The following is an 18,392-nucleotide window of genomic DNA, read 5'->3' as shown; positions in this document are numbered from 1 at the left end:
ATTTGGGCTCTTTTTTGTTTCCATACAAATTGTGAAATTTTTTGTTCTAGTTCTGTGAAAAATAACAGTGGTAGTTTGATAGGGATTGCATTTAATCTGTAGATTGCTTTGGGTTGTAGAGTCATTTTCAAAATGTTGATTCTTCCCAATTAAGAACATGGTATATCTCTCCATCTGTTTGTATCATCTTTAATTTCTTTCTTCAGTGTCTTATACGTTTCTGCATGCAGGTCTTTTGTCTCCTTAAGTAGGTTTATTCCTAAGTATTTTATTATTTTTGTTGCAAAGGTAAATGGGAGTGTTTTCTTAATTTCTCTTTCAGATTTTTCATCATTACTGTTTAGGAATACAAGAGATTTCTGTGCATTAATTTTATATCCTGCTACTTCACCAAATTCACTGATTTACGTTTACCAGTTTTCTGGTAGCATCTTTAGGATTCTCTATGTATAGTATTATGTCATCTGCAAACAGTGGCCGTTTTACTTCTTTTCCAATTTGTATTCCTTTTATTTCTTTTTCTTCTCTGATTGCTGTCACTAAAACTTCCAAAACTATGTTGAATAACAGTGGTGAGAATGGGCAACCTTGTCTTGTTCCTGATCTTAGTGGAAATGGTTTCAGTTTTTCAACTTTGAGAACGATTTTGGCTATGGGTTTGTCATATATGGCCTTTTTTATGTTGAGATAGGTTCCCTCTATGCCTACTTTCTGGAGAGTTTTTATCATAAATGGCTGTTGAATTTTTTTGAACGCTTTTTCTGCATCTACTGACATGATCATATGATTTTTCTCCTTCAATTTGTTAATATGGTTTATCACATTGATTGATTTGCATATATTGAAGAATCCTTGCATTCCTGGGTTAAATCTCACTTGATCATGGTGTATGAATCTTTTAATGTGCTGTTGGATTCTGTTTGCTAGTATTTTGTTGGCAATTTTTGCATCTATGTTCATCAGTGATATTGGTCTATAGTTATCTTTTTTGTGACGTCTTTGTCTGGTTTTGGTGTCAGGGAGATAGTGGCCTTGTAGAATAAGTTTGGGAGAGTTCCTCACTCTGGTATATTTTGGAAGAGTTTGAGAAGGATAGGTGTTAGCTCTTCTCTAAATGTTTGATAGAATTCGCCTGTGAAGCCATCTGGTCCTGGGCTTTTGTTTGTTGGAAGATTTTTAATCACAGTTTCAATTTCAGTGCTTGTGATTGGTCTGTTTATATTTTCTATTTCTTCCTGGTTCAGACTCGGGAGGTCATGCTTTTCTAATCTAAGAATTTGTCCATTTCTTCCAGGTTGTCCATTTTATTGGCATACAGTTGCTTGTAGTAATGTCTCATGACCCTTTGTATTTTTGCAGTGTCCGTTGTTACTTATCATTCTTCATTGCTCATTCTATTGATTTGAGCCTTCTCCCATTTTTCTTTATGAGTATGGCTCGTGATTTATCAATTTTGTTTATCTTCTCAAAGAACCAGCTTTTCATTTTACTGATCTCAGCTACTGTTTCCTTCATTTCTTTTTTATTTATTTCTGATCTGATTTTTATGATTTCTTTCTTTCTGCTAACCTTGGGGTTTTTTTGTTCTTCTTTCTCTAATTGCTTTAGGTGTAAGGTTAGGTTGTTTATTTGAGATGTTTCTTCTTTCTTGAGATAGGATTGTATTGCTATAAACTTCCCTCTTAGAACTGCTTTTGCTGCATCCCATAGGTTTGGGGTCATCTTGTTTTCATTGTCATTTGTTTCTAGGTATTTTTTGATTTCCTCTTTGATATCTTCAGTGATCTCTTGGTTATTTAGTAGTGTGTTTTTTAGCCTCCATGTGTTTGTATGTTTCACAGGTTTTTTCCTGTAATGGATATCTAGTCTCATAGCATTGCGGTCAGAAAAGATACTTGATAAGATTTCAGTTTTCTTAAATTTACCAAGGCTTCATTTGTGACCCAAGATATGATCTGTCCTGGAGAATGTTCCATGAACACTTGAGAAGAAAGTGTATTCTGTTGTTTTTGGATGGAATATCCTATAAATATCAATTAAATCCATCTTGTTTAATGTATCATTTAAAGCTTGTGTTTCCTTTTTTATTTTCATTTTGGATGATCTGTCCATTGGTGAAAGTGGGGTGTTAAGATTCCCTACTATGATTGTGTTACTGTCGATTTCCCCTTTTATGGCTGTTAACATTTGCCTTATGTATTGAGGTGCTCCTATGTTGGGTGCATAAATATTTACAATTGTTATGTCTTCTTCTTGGATTGATCCCTTGATCATTATGTAGTGTTCTTCTTTTTTTCTTGTAATAGTATTTATTTTAAAGTGTATTTCGTGTGATATGAGAATTGCTACTCCAGCTTTCTTTTGATTTCCATTTGCATGGAATATGTTTTTCCATCCCCTCACTTTCAGTCTGTATGTGTCCCTAGGTCTGAAGTGGGTCTCTTGTAGACAGCATATGTACAGGTCTTGTTTTTGTATCCATTCAGCCAGTCTGTGTCTTTTGTTGGAGCATTTAATCCATTTACCTTTAAGGTAGTTATTGATATGTGTGTTCCTATTACCATTTTCTTAATTGTTTTGGGTTTGTTATTGTAGGTGTTTTCCTTCTCTTGTGTTTCCTGCATAGAGAAGTTCCTTTAGCATTTGTTGTAAAGCTGGTTTGGTGGTGCTGAATTCTCTTAACTTTTGCTTGTCTGTAAAGGTTTTAATTTCCTGTTGAATCTAAATGAGATCCTTGCTGGGTAGAGTAATCTTGGTTGTAGGTTTTTCCCTTTCATCATTTTAAATATGTCCTGCCACTCCCTTCTGGCTTGTAGAGTTTCTGCAGAAAGATCAGATGTTAACCATATGGGGATTCCCTTGTATGTTATTTGTTGCTTTTCCCTTGCTGCTTTTAATATTTTTTCTTTTTATTTTATTTTTGATAGTTTGATTAATATGTGTCTTGACGTGTTTCACCTTGGATTTATCCTGTATGGGACCCTCTGTGCTTGTGGACTTGATTGACTATTTTCTTTCCATTATTAGGGAAGTTTTCAAGTATAATCTCTTCAAATATTTTCTCAGTGCCTTTTTTTCTCTCTTCTTCTTTTGGGACCGCTATAATTCAAATGCTGGTGCATTTAATGTTGTCCCTGAGGTCTCTGAGCCTGTCCTCAATTCTCTTCATTCTTTTTTCTTTATCCTGCTCTGCAGTAGTTATTTCCACTATTTTATCTTCCAGGTCACTTATCCGTTCTTCTGCCTCAGTTTTTCTGCTATTGATTCCTTCTAGAGAGTTTTTCATTTCATTTATTGTGTTGTTCATCACTGTTTGTTTGCTCTTTAGTTCTTCTAGGTCCTTGTTAAACGTTTCTTGTATTTTTTTAAATTATTTTTGTGGTATGTGGGCCTCTCACCTTTGTGGCCTCTACCATTGTGGAGCCCAGGCTCCGGACGCACAGGCTCAGTGGCCATGGCTCATGAGCCTAGCCACTCCGTGGCATGTGGGATCTTCCCAGACCGGGGCATGAACCCATGGTCCCTGCATCGGCAGGCGGACTCTCAACCACTGCGCCACCAGTGAAGCCCGTTTCTTGTATATTTTATTTCCAAGATTTCGGATCATCTTTACTGTCTTTACTCTGAATTCTTTTTCAGGTTGACTGCCTATTTCCTCTTCATTTATTTGGTTTGCTTGCTCCTTCGTCTGCTATGTATTTCTCTGTCTTCTCATTTCGCTTAACTTACTGTGTTTGGGGTCTCGTTTTCACAGGCTAGAGGTTCACAGTTCCGTTGTTTTTGGTGTCTGCCCCCCGTGCGTGAGGTTGATTCAGTGGGTTGTGTAGGCTTCCTGGTGGAGGGGACTGGTGCCTGTGTTCTGGTGGATGAGACTAGATCTTGTCTTTCTGGTGGGCAGGACCATATCCGGTGGTGTGTTTTTGGGTGTCTGTGAACTTATTGTGATTTTAGGCAGCCTCTCTGCTAATGGGTGGGGTTGTGTTCCTGTCTTGCTAGTTGTTTGGCATAGGGTGTCCAGCACTGTAGCTTGCTGGTCGTTGAGTGGAGCTGGGTCTTCACGTTGAGATGGAGATCTCTGAAGGAGCTCTCGCCATTTGATATTACATGGCTCTGGGAGGTCCCTGGTGGTCCAATGTCCTGAATTCAGCTCTCCCACCTCAGAGGCTTAGGCCTGACACCTGCTGGAGCACCTAGAGTCTGTCAGCCAAATGGCTCTGAAGAAAAGGGAGGAAAAAAAGAAAGAAAGAAAAATAGTTATTAAAATAAAATATATATTATTAAAAATAAAAAGTAATTAATGAAAGAAGAGAGCAACCAAACCGAAAAGCAAATCCACCAATGATAACAAGTGCTAAAAACTATACTAAAAAAAAAACCCCAAAAATCCGACAGAAAGAACCCTAGGACAAATGCTAAAAGCAAAGCTATACAGAAAAAAATCACACAAAGAAGCATACATACTCACAAAGGGTGAACAAGGGAAATATATATATATATATATATATATATATATATGTATATATATATAAAGAAAGGGAGAGAGCAATCAAATCAATAAACAAATCTACCTATGATAATAAGCTCTAAATACTAAACTAAGATAAACATAAAACCAGAAACAAATTAGGTGCAGAAAAGAAACCACAAGTCTATAGTTGCTCCCAAAGTCACCGCCTCAATCTTGGGATGATTCATTGCCTATTCAGGTATTCCACAGATGCAGGGTACATTAATTTGATTGTAGAGATTTAATCCGCTGCTCCTGTGGCTGCATGGAGAGATATCCCTTTCTCTTCTTTGTTCGCACAGCTCCTGGGGTTCAGCTTTGGATTTGGCCTCACCTTTACATGTAGGTCGCCTGAGGCATCTGTTCCCCGCCCCGACAGGACAGGGTTAAAGTAGCTGCTGATTTGGGGACTCTGGCTCACTCAGGCCAGGGGGAGGGAGGGGTACGGCATGCAGGGCAAACCTGCAGTGGCGGAGGCCCACGTGACATCGCAACAGCCTGTGGCGCGCCGTGTGTTCTCCCGGGGAAGTTTTCCCTGGATCACGGGACCCTGGCAGTGGCGGGCTCTACAGGCTTCCAGGAGGGGAGATGTGGATAGTGACCTGTGCTTGCACACAGTCTTCTTGGTGGCTGCAGTAGCAGCCTTAGCATTTCATGCCTGTCTCTGGGTTCTGTGCTGGTAGCCATGGCTCACGCCCATCTCTGGAGCTTGTTTAGGTGGTACTCTGAATCCCCTCTCTTCACGCACCCCAAAACAATGGTCTTTTGCCTCTTAGGCAATTCCAGACTTTTTCCCAGTCTCCCTCCTGGCTAGCTGTGGTGCACTAGCCCCCTTCAGGCTGTGTTCATGCAGCCAACCCCAGTCCTCTCCCTGGGTTCTGAATTCCGAAGCCCAAGCCTCAGCCTCCAGCCCCCACCCGCCCCAGCAGGTGAGCAGACAAGCCTCTAAGGCTGGTGAGTCCTGGTCAGCAGTGATTCTCTGTTGCGAGAATCTCTCCGCTTTGCCCTCAGCACCCCTGTTGCTGTGCTCTCCTCCATGTCTCCGAAGCTTCCCCCCGCCGCCCACCCCCTATCTCTGCCAGTGAAGTGGCTTCCTAGTGTGTGGAAACTATTCCTCCTTCACAGCTCCCTCCCAGAGGTGCAGGTCCCATCACTATTCTTTTGTCTCTGTTTTTTCTTTTTTCTTTTGCCCTACCCAAGTATGTGGGGAGTTTCTTGCCTTTTGGGAAGTCTGAGGTCTTCTGCCAGCGTTCAGTAGGTGTTCTGTAGGAGCTATTCCTCATGTAGATGTATTTTTGATGTACTTGTGGGGAGGAAGGTGATCTCCATGTCTTACTCCTCTGCCGTCTTGAAGCTATCCACATGTGTCTTTTGGAATTATGGTTTTCTCTGGGTATATGCCCAGTAGAGGAATTGCTGGGTCCATCCTTTATAAATATGTTCTTTCTGATACTAACAGTCCTCTGAAATGAATAACAGAGTACTGCTTTATAAATACTAATTACTGGCAGAAGGAACATAAGCTGGATTTTATTATTTAATTACAAGAGGCAATGTGTCCCCCTCTCTGCCTTATTAAATGATGACTTTACTCTTACTCCCAGATAAGAATTATTACTATAAGCATGATACGTTAAGCCCAAAATATAATAAGCTCTGTCTGGTTGATTTGGAATACATCATTTGCCATAACATATGCTATTCTTACTACTCATTTTCTTCTCCCCATTTTTCAGAACAAATACAGTCAATTCATATTAGGCATTAGCCTTACTTATTTTGGGCCTTTATCTCTTCTGAGTAATTTTGGCCTCTGGTAAACTAGTTTCAATAAACTTTCTGAGATCAGCTTCATGAACCAGGAGGCCTAGACTGGGTCAATATGATTCCAGTTATCTGAATCAAAAGTGGAAAAAGTCAGTCAGATGCTTATCCTGCATACTGCCAAACATCTGGTTGTATTTGGAAACATTCATTAACAAAACATGTGAACGATTGACAACATTTCTCACTTCTTATGTATCTGTCTGTTGGAGTATAAAGACAACCTTGATAAGTTACTACATAAGAGAAAAAAAGTGTAGTAAGGTTATTATAGTTTCTAGAAACTATAGCGTGATGTTATCAGCATGAAAATGCTAAATTTATTTTTTATTGTAACATGTTGAATTTTCCTTTCTAAAGAATCTAATATGACTGCCTTGTTGAATGTCAGAATGATCTATTTTGGGGGGTAGCTAAAAACTATTTTGAGTAGAAACCTAGAGATATAAAATTAAATTAGGCAAGGCAACACTCCATGGCCCTATATATTAATGCTGGCAGAAGGTAAATCTGCACTGCTGATGGAAGCTGGATCATTATATGTGCTCTTTCTTGAGTCTTTTGCTGTATGAGATGAATGAATAGTTAATAAAATAAAAATTTATTTATTTAGAATTGAAAAGTATTTGGAACTCTATTATGACATTACAGTCAAGTTGTAAAGTGAAAAAAACATACTTTCTTAAAGATGAGTAAGGCCAGACACTATAAAACTCTTGGAGGAAAACATAGGCAGAACACTCTTTGACATAAATCTTAGCAAGATCTTTTTTGACCCACCTCCTAGAGTAATAAGAATAAAAACAAAGATAAACAAATGGGACATAGTTAAACTTAAAAGCTTTTGCACAACAAAGGAAACCATAAACAAAACGAAAAGACAGCCCAAAGAATAAGAGAAAATATTTCCGAATGAGGCAACTGACAAAGGATTAATCTCCAAAATATACAAACAGCTCATGAAGCTCAGTATCAATAAAAATAAACAACCCAGTCCAAAAATGGGCAGAAGACCTAAATAGACATTTCTCCAAAGAAGACATACAAATGGCCGATGCACACATGAAAAGATGCTCAACATCACTAATTATTAGAGAAATGCAAATCAAAACTACAATGAGGTACCACCTGACACCTGTCAGAATGTCCATCATCAAAAAATCTACAAACAATAAATGCTGGAGAGGGTGTGGAGAAAAGGGAATCTTCATGCATTGTTGGTGGGAATGTAAATTGATAGAGCCACTATGGAGAACAGTAATCAGATTCCTTAAAAAACTAAATATGGAATTACCATATGACCCAGCAATCCCACTACTGGGAATATACCCAGAGAAAACCATAATTCAAAAGACACATGCACCCCATTGTTCATTGTAGTACTATTTAAAATAGCCAGGACATGGAAGCAACCTAAATGTCCGTCAACAGAGGAATGGATAAAGAAGATGTGGTACATATATAAAACAGAATATTACTCAGTCATAAAAAGGAGCGAAATTGGTCATTTGTGCAGACGTGGATGGACCTAGAGTCTGTCATACAGAGTGAAGTAAGTCAGAAAGAGAAAAACAGATATTGTATATTAACACACATATGTGGAATCTGAAAAAAATTGGTACAGGCGATCTTATTTACAAAGCAGAAATAGAGACATAGAGAACAAACATATAGATGCCAAGGGCAAAAGGGGGGGTGGGATGAATTGGGAGATTGGGATTGACATATATACACTATTGATACTATGTATAAAATAACTAATGAGAACCTACTGTATAGCACAGGGAACTCTACTCAATGCTCTGTGGTGACCTAAATGAGAAGGTAATCCAAAAAAGAGGGGGGCTTCCCTGGTGGCGCAGTGGTTGAGAGTCCACCTGCCGATGCAGGGGACACAGGTTCATGCCCCAGTCTGGGAGGATCCCACATGCCGCGGAGCGGCTGGGCCTGTGAGCTATGGCCGCTGAGCCTGTGCGTCCGGAGCCTGTGCTCTGCAACGGGAGAGGCCACGGCAGTGAGAGGCCCGCGTACCACAAAAAAAAAAAAAAAAAAAAAAAAAAGAGGGGCTATATGTATACATATAGCTGATTCACTTTGCTGTACAGTATAAACTAACACAATATTGCATCTATACTCCAATAAAAAATTTTTTAAAATAAAGAAGGAATATTTTAGACTCCTGAGAGGTTTTTAGTGATGTGTATGTGTGTTACAACTTTTGAAAATCTAGTATTAGCTTTAGAAAGGGTGAGTGAGTGAGAAGTTTGAACTTGGTATAAAAAGTAATATGAAAACATAGAAAGAACATTAAATTAGCAGGTGGGAGACCTACAGTCTGATTAAAGATATCCTTTGACTTGATGTAAAGTTCTTAGAAAAGTCATTTTCCATCTCTGGGATACAGATTCCTCAATAATAAATGAGGGTGTTTTATTATATGATCTCCAGAATCTGTTGTTATACTAAAATTCAAGGATGTATTCAAAAATTATGGTTAAGTAGTTCTAATGTTATACTATAAGTAATAATGAAATACAATCTATTTATGAAAATCAGATTTTATAAGCTAGATTTTTAAGAAAATATCTCTTCGTGAAGAATGACATTTTCCCATGAATTAATAACTCAAAAAACGTATGATTCAGAATTCTACCAAAGTATTGCATTGTATCTTTAAGGTTCAAGAGAGATCTATTTCTATGCCTTACAACCAGGATCGTGTACATCGTGTCAAGTTCTCTTCAAGGTATATGTCTCTGATTTCTATATTCAGATTACTCTGATTTACTGTCATATGAGAAATTAAAGCTTATTTATTTGATACTAAGTTCTGTGTGAATTCAAAACTAAAATATTAATGACAACATAGTCATCAATGATATCACCGGCCCATATTTAAAACCTTAAAACTGCAACAATCCATTAACTACATCTTTCACCTTTGGACATACTGCAATCTCAGTGTTATTTAGTTTGATGATTAGCTGGTAACATTCACAATTTAATAACACAAACAGCAGTGAATTCTTGGACAGCATTCAATTAGTAATTTACAATAAAAAGATGTGAAATTTCATGTGTATCATGTACACTTCAATTACATGATATTTGTGATGTACTACATGGTAAAACACACACATAATCGCTAACCTCAGAACCTAATGCCACAGAATGGGCAAACCTAAAATAACCTATAGGGAAAATCAAATCTAAAACTCAATATTATAGCAATATTTTATACCAGTCACTGTAATTTTTAACTCTGTAATATTGATAATCTTCAGTAATTTTCAAAGATCATGTTTCATATTTTAGATGTATGCAATATGTTATATTTGGGGTTTTTTTACATCTTTATTGGAGTATAATTGGTTTACAATGGTGTGTTAGTTTCTGCTTTATAACAAAGTGAATCAGTTATACATATACATATGTTCCCATCTTATCTCTTCCCTCTTGCGTCTTACTCCCTCCCACCCTCCCTATCCCACCCCTCTAGGTGGTCACAAAGCACCAAGCTGATCTCCCTGTGCTATGCGGCTGCTTCCCACTAGCTATCTATTTTACGTTTGGTAGTGTATATATGTCCATGCCACTCTCTCGCTTTGTCACAGCTTACCCTTCCCCCTCCACATATCCTCAAGTCCATTCTCTAGTAGGTCTGTGTCTTTATTCCTGTCTTACCCCTAGGTTCTTCATGACATATTTTTTGAATGCTAAATTTTAATTTAGATGTTCCTTGAAAATCATACCCCTTCCAACTCCAACTCATAGTGGAGAGAACTTAACCTATATTCATTCACTCAGTCATTCAGTAAATACTTATTGAGTACTTACTGTATTCAAGATTCTGGACAGTATGGTCAGATAGCATAGAGCTGATAGTATTTAGCATGTATATTCTTATCTTATTATTCTTTAAAACCCCCATGTATTTGTGTCCTTAGATTTAACTGGTGTGCAGAAATTTTGAAAAATTTTAAAGCAAGATTGGGAACTTTCTCTTACTATGCATTCAATGAATGAGTTGTCATGATCCTTCTGACAACAAAGGGGGAGAAATCAGTTTAGTTTTGTGTATCTGTTTTGGTATCATGGGGTATGATATAAAATCAATATAACTGTTAAGCATGGGGTATATAAAAATCAATATTGTTACTAAACTGGAATTGGTTGTTCTTCTTACAAAAAAGGGTTTTGAATTTATGAATTGCATATATATTTACTTTAAATATGGTTATATTTATGAAATCAATTTAACTGAAACTTAAGTCTTTCCTGAAATTTGGGGTCATAGAAAAGACTCTTGTCTGTTCTAGGCCTAAATCAATAACCAAAGTCCTTCCTATTTAGAAATTCCAAAGCAGCTTTAAAATTTACAGAACTGGTCCAAAGAAACTTTCTAAATATTCCCTGAATTTGAATAGTGAAAACTAAAGTGTCCTATCTATTTATCCATGTATCTAAATTAGGAACAGGACATTAAAAAACACAAATTCCAAACATTTGAAATAAGGATTATAATAGTGGAATATTTAACATAAAAATAACTTAGTTTTTATCATGTTAAAATACTCACATACACTATAAATTTATGTTTCTTGCTGTTTTACCCAGGTAGCAATAATGTCTGAATATTAGCTTAAAGAAAGTTCATAGAAATTTTTAGAAATAAATATATATGTGAAGGAAACATACTTGTATAAAGACAATTTTTTATATTTTGGAAATTGTTTCTCTCTTCTAGATAAAAGAGCAGATCTGGGGAAATTGGAAAATATTACTTAAGCTCTACTTCTTTTTAGTTTGATATATACCCATATACTTAAAACTTTTGTTGGTCTTGATGTGGAGTTGTACATTCCCTTTATGAATGTTAGAATGTGACACATGCTTTTCTGTCTTTTCATTAGTGTTCCTCAGCGGTCTCTTTTGGAACAAGCTCAGAAGCCCATTGACATGAGACAAAGAAGTTCGCAAAATCCTCAAAATTGCCCAGCAGCATCAGGTGATTCAAAGCACAAAGTTTAAACAGTCAAAACGGAGTTAATGTTTAATAGTTTATTTTGCAAAAGTTAAGAAAGAATTTCAAGAAGGAATGAATCAATATTGTCAGGGAAGCCAAGTAAGATTAAGACCAGGAGGCCGTTGGATTTGGCAATTAGGTGATCAGTGATGACCTTTGAGAAATGGAAAGTAATTTTTCTGAAGTTTCTTCTTTCAGTTGGGTAGTAGTTAAGAATGTGTCTAGGGAGGCGGGAGGGGGTGTCAGCTTTAGTTTCTAAACCATGTGTGAAAAATATGGGAAAGGAATTTGAGAGAGGCTTCTACAACAGGCTAAAATTTATAGGCAATCTTTAGAATATTGAAATATTAAATGGAGTAGTTGCGGGCATGTGTTTTATTTATCAGTTTGTTATTTCACCTCCCCAAAGTAAGATATATACAGTATCTCTTAAATGTTAAAAATTAATGTAGTTACTCAAAATGAAAAATTAATCCATAAAATCATAGAAAATAACTTTACAAACTGTGATATGAATTTCAAATAAGTATTTTATTTTATGATGTACTTTTGAGAGAGTTTAAATGAATTATAGATTTGTGACATATCAGATAAACAAAGTGAAAAGTTATGCCTTGGGTCATAAAATCTTGCACTATCTACTTTTAAGCAATTCAAGTAAGTTAAGTAAGGGAAAAATGCCTGACTGAGTCCCCAAGTTGTCTGTAAAATATAGCATATAGATTTTATTAAAATGTCAATAATTAAATGGATATATAGGTACACTGTATGAAAATCATATAGTCGAAGACCTGAATTTTAAAACCCCATTCTTCTTCTTAGGAGACTCAGATAATGGCATAATTCTTTTAAATGGTAGTGTCCCCTTGTGCAGAAATATTATCTTGTGAGAAATAAGATAAGCCTGTGTGAAGAGAAACTTTAGGACTTTTTTCCCCAGAATCTTTCTGGTTTGACTAGGGTTAATTTTGCTAATACTGAAGAAACAGCTAAAACTTTAAGGTTTATTCATATTGTATATTTTGAAATAAGGAAACTCTGGAATAGGCCCCAAAACGTTTATGAACAGTGGTGGGAGGGAGAAAGGGAGAGTATCTGGGTAGATAATAGCTAAAGTTCTTTTTAGCTCTAAAATTCTTTTATTTTATTGTGTGTGCTACATAGATGATTTGAAGTTCCCATGAGACTCAATACTTCATGATGCAGGAAATCAGAACACCTTACTACAAATTTGCCTCAAAATCTCAGACATTCACCCAAACTTCTTACTTAGCCTAATGATACACCAAAAGACCTGAGAGAAAATAGTTTCCTACGGAAAGATAATAAATTGCAAAAGTACAACGGTGTCAGACGATGTGAACATAAAGTGTAACATGTGTTCAGTACAATATTCTCAAAAGATAGAAATGTTTTCAAATACATGCTTTTTCGAGTTCTAGTGTCAATACTTTGGCTATGTATCAAGGCTGCAAATAAAAGAGGGATGGTACTATTTATCTTCAAATTCCAAGCACACAAAAACCATAAAAAGGGACATGAGAGTCCCCTTAGTGAAGCTTTTTCTAAGTACACTCACCCAGATCTACTGATCTTTGAGCCTAAATATTCTCACTCTATTTTAACCACAGATGTTATTTACTATACCACAAATCTTAATATCAAAAATCCAGTCTTCTGGGCTTCCCTGGTGGCGCAGTGGTTGAGAGTCCGCCTGCCGATGCAGGGGACACGGGTTCGTGCCCTGATCCAGGAAGATCCCACATGCCGCGGGAGCGGCTTGGCCTGTGAGCCATGGCCGCTGAGCCTGTGCGTCCGGAGCCTGCGCTCTGCAACGGGAGAGGCCACAACAGTGAGAGGCCTGTGTACCGCAAAAAAAAAAAAAATCCAGATTTCTAATCCAGACAAATTTGCATTTTAAATGGAAATATTTACACTATAGAAATGAGCTGTGCATTGTGATACAACTAGCAAAATGTGGCTATTAAAATTAAAACTAAAATGAAAATGAAGTTAAATTTTAAATTCAACCTCTCAGACACACTGGCCATATTTCAAATGCTCAATAGCCATGTGTGGATAGTGGCTACTGTATTGGACAATGCAGATACAGAACATTTCTATTACTGCAGAAAGTTCTATTGCAGAGAGCTTCTATAGAAGGGTTCCTGGCTTTATAAAAAAGGCTAAGATTTGCCACTTTTCAGTTGTTCACTTTTCAACTGTATTGAAATACTTGAAGATATATCATTGAGTAGAAATTGGGGGATTAAGATTCAAGAGTCAACTCTCCTCTTGAAAGTTTTGTCTAATCCATCATCTTCTAGTATACTGTTGGGCTCTTTTTCTACTGGTTAGTATGGGAGGCCAGAAATACCACCCAGCCCTTCCTTTTCTTGATACATTCTCTTTTTTCCATGGGACTATCTGTATACCAGTCTTATTATGTACCTTGTTACACAGATAGAGAGAAATACCTAGCAAGTGTACACTTAATACTGAAAAAAAAAGCCATGCAGGTCTAACAGAACAAACCTTGAGCCTGTCACTGTCTGTGAAAACAGAACATAGGATCTTAGCCCCATAAGAATTTACCAAGTGATATCTCCAGAATGGAAAGAGACTACAAGAAAAATACCAAGGGATTGAACTGGTACACTATAAAAATGAAGTCCATGGCTGTGATCACAACTGTTACTAATGTCTTTTTGGCATTCCACAGAATCTTCTTCTGAGGAAGAGAGCCCTGTGACCAGGAGGAGGTCCCAGTCATCACCACCTTATTCTACTATTGATCAGAGGTTGCTGGTTGACATCCATGTAGGTTTCCATCTTAACTCTTAAAGCATTTATATCTGTTCTTTTTAAATTTCAATTTCTTTTAACTTACATATTTTCAGCTTCATTCGAGGGAAAGGCTAAAGTGTTCAGTTTTTAAATTAATCTTTCAAATATATATTTCTATTGGTATGTCAGTATGCAGAATATGAAATCTAGAAATTAAATTTAATCGATGTAAAAACATTTAATATAAAATGTTTTGTAATGTAAAATATAAAAACATTTAATCTATCATAAAATATTTTACTTTCACATTCTTGTGTCATAACATATTCGGGAGAGGAGTGATAAAAAGCTATTTGCAGAAGCTAATCTCAAATTAAGGAGTAAGGTTTAGATGCTCAGTTTTTGTCTAATATTTCGTGGATGATGAGGCAATGCATAAAGATAAAACATTTAGCAAAAAATAAAATGCCTTCCAATTTCATAAATAAAAAGGCCTTCTACTTATTTTTGCAGTTTGCTTTCAGATCATTCTGTTTTACTTTTGTAATTACCTCTACCCTACTACACATACACCCCTTTCAGATTGCTCAGAGGTTGCTTATAGGACACATACCATACTTAAAGGTGAATTTATATGAATTTACTTCTTAAAAGTGTTTACATTACTTTAATACAACCTATGTTGTATAAAACTAGAGCTGGGAAATTAACATATCAATTTTAAGAGCTAATCCCAATATCAAAGGATAAAGCAAAAGGAAAAAAGTGACAGTCTTCTCTAGAATGTTAAATCATCTGTTCTCTTCTCCAGCACCAAAACCAAATGTCTAGTTCTCAGCAGATAAGTAGGACTAATATAAAACAAAGTGAGTAAATTTTGCCCTGTGTGATCCAGAAAGGCCATTAATGATCATAGCCTGAGGTTTGGGTTTTGGCAGCTCATCCTCACAAAAATGTTGGCTCTATATAGTGAGTGAACATCTTCATTTCAATTGAAAATACATTTTAAAATATTATCAGCCTGGAAGCTTTCCAATCTAGAAGAAAATGAAAGGCTACTAGAGACTACATTAACCTTTCTTGTGCACACAGGTTCCAGATGGATTTAAAGTAGGAAAAATATCACCCCCCGTTTACTTGACAAATGAATGGGTAGGCTATAATGCACTCTCTGAAATCTTCCGGAATGATTGGTTAACTCCTGCACCTGTCATTCAGCCACCTGAAGAGGATGGTGATTATGTTGAACTCTATGATGCTGGTGCTGATACTGATGGTGATGATGATGATTCTAATGATGCTTATGAAGATACTTATGACCATGACAATGGCTGTGATGAGTTGGATAACCAGGTTGATCAGGCTAATGATGCTGGTGAAGACCAAGATGATGATGACAATGATGAGGTTGTTGATGACAAAGGCAATAGTCGTGATGATGCTCCTAGTTGGCCAAGGTTGGTTTTTCTGGATTACTTGCATTATCCATATTTTATCATTTCAAAACTATTTGCATCTTTGGTTTACTTTTAAAATTTATTACCAAGAGGATGAATGAATTGCACGTGCATGTTGGTAAATGGTTGATTTTCAACAATAGATTTTAAATTATTTTAATGCAAAACACTTAATTTTGCATTTCTTGTAATACTATATTTTATTAGCATTTAACTATTTATTAAGTTCTTTATAACTGGACCTGTCTGGGTGTTTCTGTTAAAATTAATGCTACTGAATCATTCTACCCTGTAAAACACAATGAGTGTGAGAAATGGGCTGACAAATTAAGTAGTGTGCCTATTAATAATTGTAAGTTGAAGCCCTGATGTTTGTGAACAAAATCTCTAAATTTGCTGAGAAAAATGAAGTGCAAACATGATACTCACTTGATAGTTTTAAGCTCCAACTTACTAACATAGCATTATCCTTGGGATTCTGAAGACTGCTGTAACTAAATTCAGTGCTTGTTCAATTTTATCTTCTTATAGAGTAGCTGCTCAAAGAGGTAATATTTAGTGAAGTAGTGTTTTTGGCATACCACCAGTATGCTATATATATATATATATATATATAGTTACTTGTTCCTGCTCTATAAGCAGCCAGTGTGTTCTTATTTACATGTGCTTATGGTTTGTATTTAAACTGCTCTCAAAGGTGATTCATTAATATAGTATATTTTTAGAAAAGTAATTAACAGTGGGAGAATTGTTTGCTTTATAATATTGAAATCCATATTTTATTTTAATTTTCAAATGTTACTGGGGATATACATGACAGAACAAACTACAATTCATTCAACATTTTTTCTTTTTTGCCAACTAAAAAACTACCAGGAATTCCGTTCTTAAATTCATTTGCTTTTAGAATTATCATAGGTACATATTTATGTTGTCCCTTATGCAAAAGATCATTGAGACATTTTGCTAAGCTTGGTGTTCTTAGCAAATAATTAAGTGACTATCTTAACTTAATGAGATCTATATTACTGAACTTCCTGATGATAACAGTAGAACAATCAATGGAAATCTGTTGCAAAGCAGACAATACACATGTTAGAAAATAAAGGCACATGTTTAAATTAACATAAATTACATATATTATAAGAATTATTTAAATATGTTGTGGTTGAACCAAAAATATGGGCTTGATCATTCATGTGGCTGTGAAGTTGCTAATGCATGAAGTAGTCTACGGTTTAAGAAAATAAAACATATTATTGCTACTAACCTAACACATGTTCCTAATAAAGGATGCAAGTTCTCTTCCATCTGCCATCCAAATGCAGCCAGGGAATTGACAGTGGCTATGGTGTTAATTTAATATTTAAGACTGACAAGACATAGGGACAGTTTTCATATCTATATCATACCAGTAGTGTTCACATAGAACAAAAACATGCCTGGAGATAGTATATATGTGTAAGGCATACTAATTTTGTTTCATTTGTTGACTTTCAAATATGTTTTTGTTGGGTGGTTTTCTATCATTAATTGGATCTTGTTATCAGACCAAGCTGTGGCAGAGGTGGAAGTTACAAGCAAGATGGTAAAGATGGAAGTGATGGAGGGGAAGGAACTTTCAGCAGCAATGGAAGCCAGAGAGCTAGTAGAAGCCACGGAGGAAGTACAGCCATTAGGGGCAGTGAAGCCATTGGAGACCATGAAGGACACAGAGCCAATACAGGCAGTGGAAGAAGAGGCAAAGAGAGTAATGGAAATGAGGGAATCAGTGGAACCAATGAAGAGAGTGAAGCCCTTGAACTCAATGGAGAAGAAAATTGCTCAGAGATACATGATCCAGTATTGGAGAGACCAGCATCCCAGGAATTTGAACATAAACCAGAGGTAATGCGCCATTTGAAAAGGAGAATGAACTCTTCTCCTTGTGAATGCATTTCTTCATGTGATATGTCATATTTCCAGCCATTACAAATATATTTTAAACTTCTATCCCAAAGCCTTAAAGACTTTTAATTATAGCTGTAGATAGATCTTTATTTCTTCTAATTTGGATGGTTCCTATTTTCTTCCAGGGACAAAAATATCTTATTTGTTTACCTTTATTACTCAGATCACATGCTTGGGATAGTGTCTCTTAACACATACATTTTTCTGGGAGGTTTTATTGTGATAAAATACACATAACATAAAATTTTATGTTTTAACCATTTTTTAAGTGTACAGTTCAGTGGAATTAAGTACATTCACAATGTTTTACAACAATTACTACTATTCATTTCTGGAAATTTTTTATCATCTCAAACAAACAATTTACTCCCCATTATCCCTCCCCCCAGTCCCTAATAACCTCTATTCTACTTTCTGTGTAGGTACCTTATATAGGCAGAATCATACAATATTTGTCCTTTTGTGTCTGTATTTCACTTAGCATAATATTTTCAAGGTTCATCCATTTTGTAGCATGTATCAGAATTTCCTTCCTTTTTAAGGCTGAATAAGATTCTGTAGTATGAATATATCACATTTTGTTTATCCATTCATATGTTGATAGACACTTGGGTCGTTTTCACCTTTGGCTGCTGTGAACATTGGTATACAAATATCAGTTGTTGGAGTCTCTCTTTTTAATTCTTTGAGCTATATACCTAGGAGTGGAATTGTTATCTTCTATTTTAACTATTTGAGGAAGTGTTAACACATACAATTTAAAACAGAAGTAGTGTACTGTGTTTAGACAATTATTTTGTCATTCACAAAATATTTACAGACTTTATAGATATGTTTTAAA

The 18,392-nt window shown here is 36.0% G+C and overlaps 1 protein-coding gene across 1 annotated transcript in view; it reads left to right on the top strand.

Moving 5' to 3' along the window:
* NRK (Nik related kinase) overlaps nt 1-18,392 on the top strand; it is a 163,569-nt gene that overhangs the window by 124,468 nt on the left and 20,709 nt on the right. Inside the window, exons 15-19 of the mRNA XM_060138161.1 lie at nt 9,010-9,077; nt 11,245-11,339; nt 14,080-14,177; nt 15,237-15,601; nt 17,152-17,488. Coding sequence (XP_059994144.1) covers nt 9,010-9,077; nt 11,245-11,339; nt 14,080-14,177; nt 15,237-15,601; nt 17,152-17,488 — 963 coding nt within the window. The remainder of the gene's footprint in view (nt 1-9,009; nt 9,078-11,244; nt 11,340-14,079; nt 14,178-15,236; nt 15,602-17,151; nt 17,489-18,392) is intronic.

The sequence above is a fragment of the Lagenorhynchus albirostris genome, chromosome X, assembly GCF_949774975.1.
Source record: "Lagenorhynchus albirostris chromosome X, mLagAlb1.1, whole genome shotgun sequence".
Taxonomy (NCBI): domain Eukaryota; kingdom Metazoa; phylum Chordata; class Mammalia; order Artiodactyla; family Delphinidae; genus Lagenorhynchus; species Lagenorhynchus albirostris.
The sequence above is the reverse complement of the archived record's forward strand: the minus strand, read 5'-3'. Positions and strand labels throughout refer to the sequence as shown.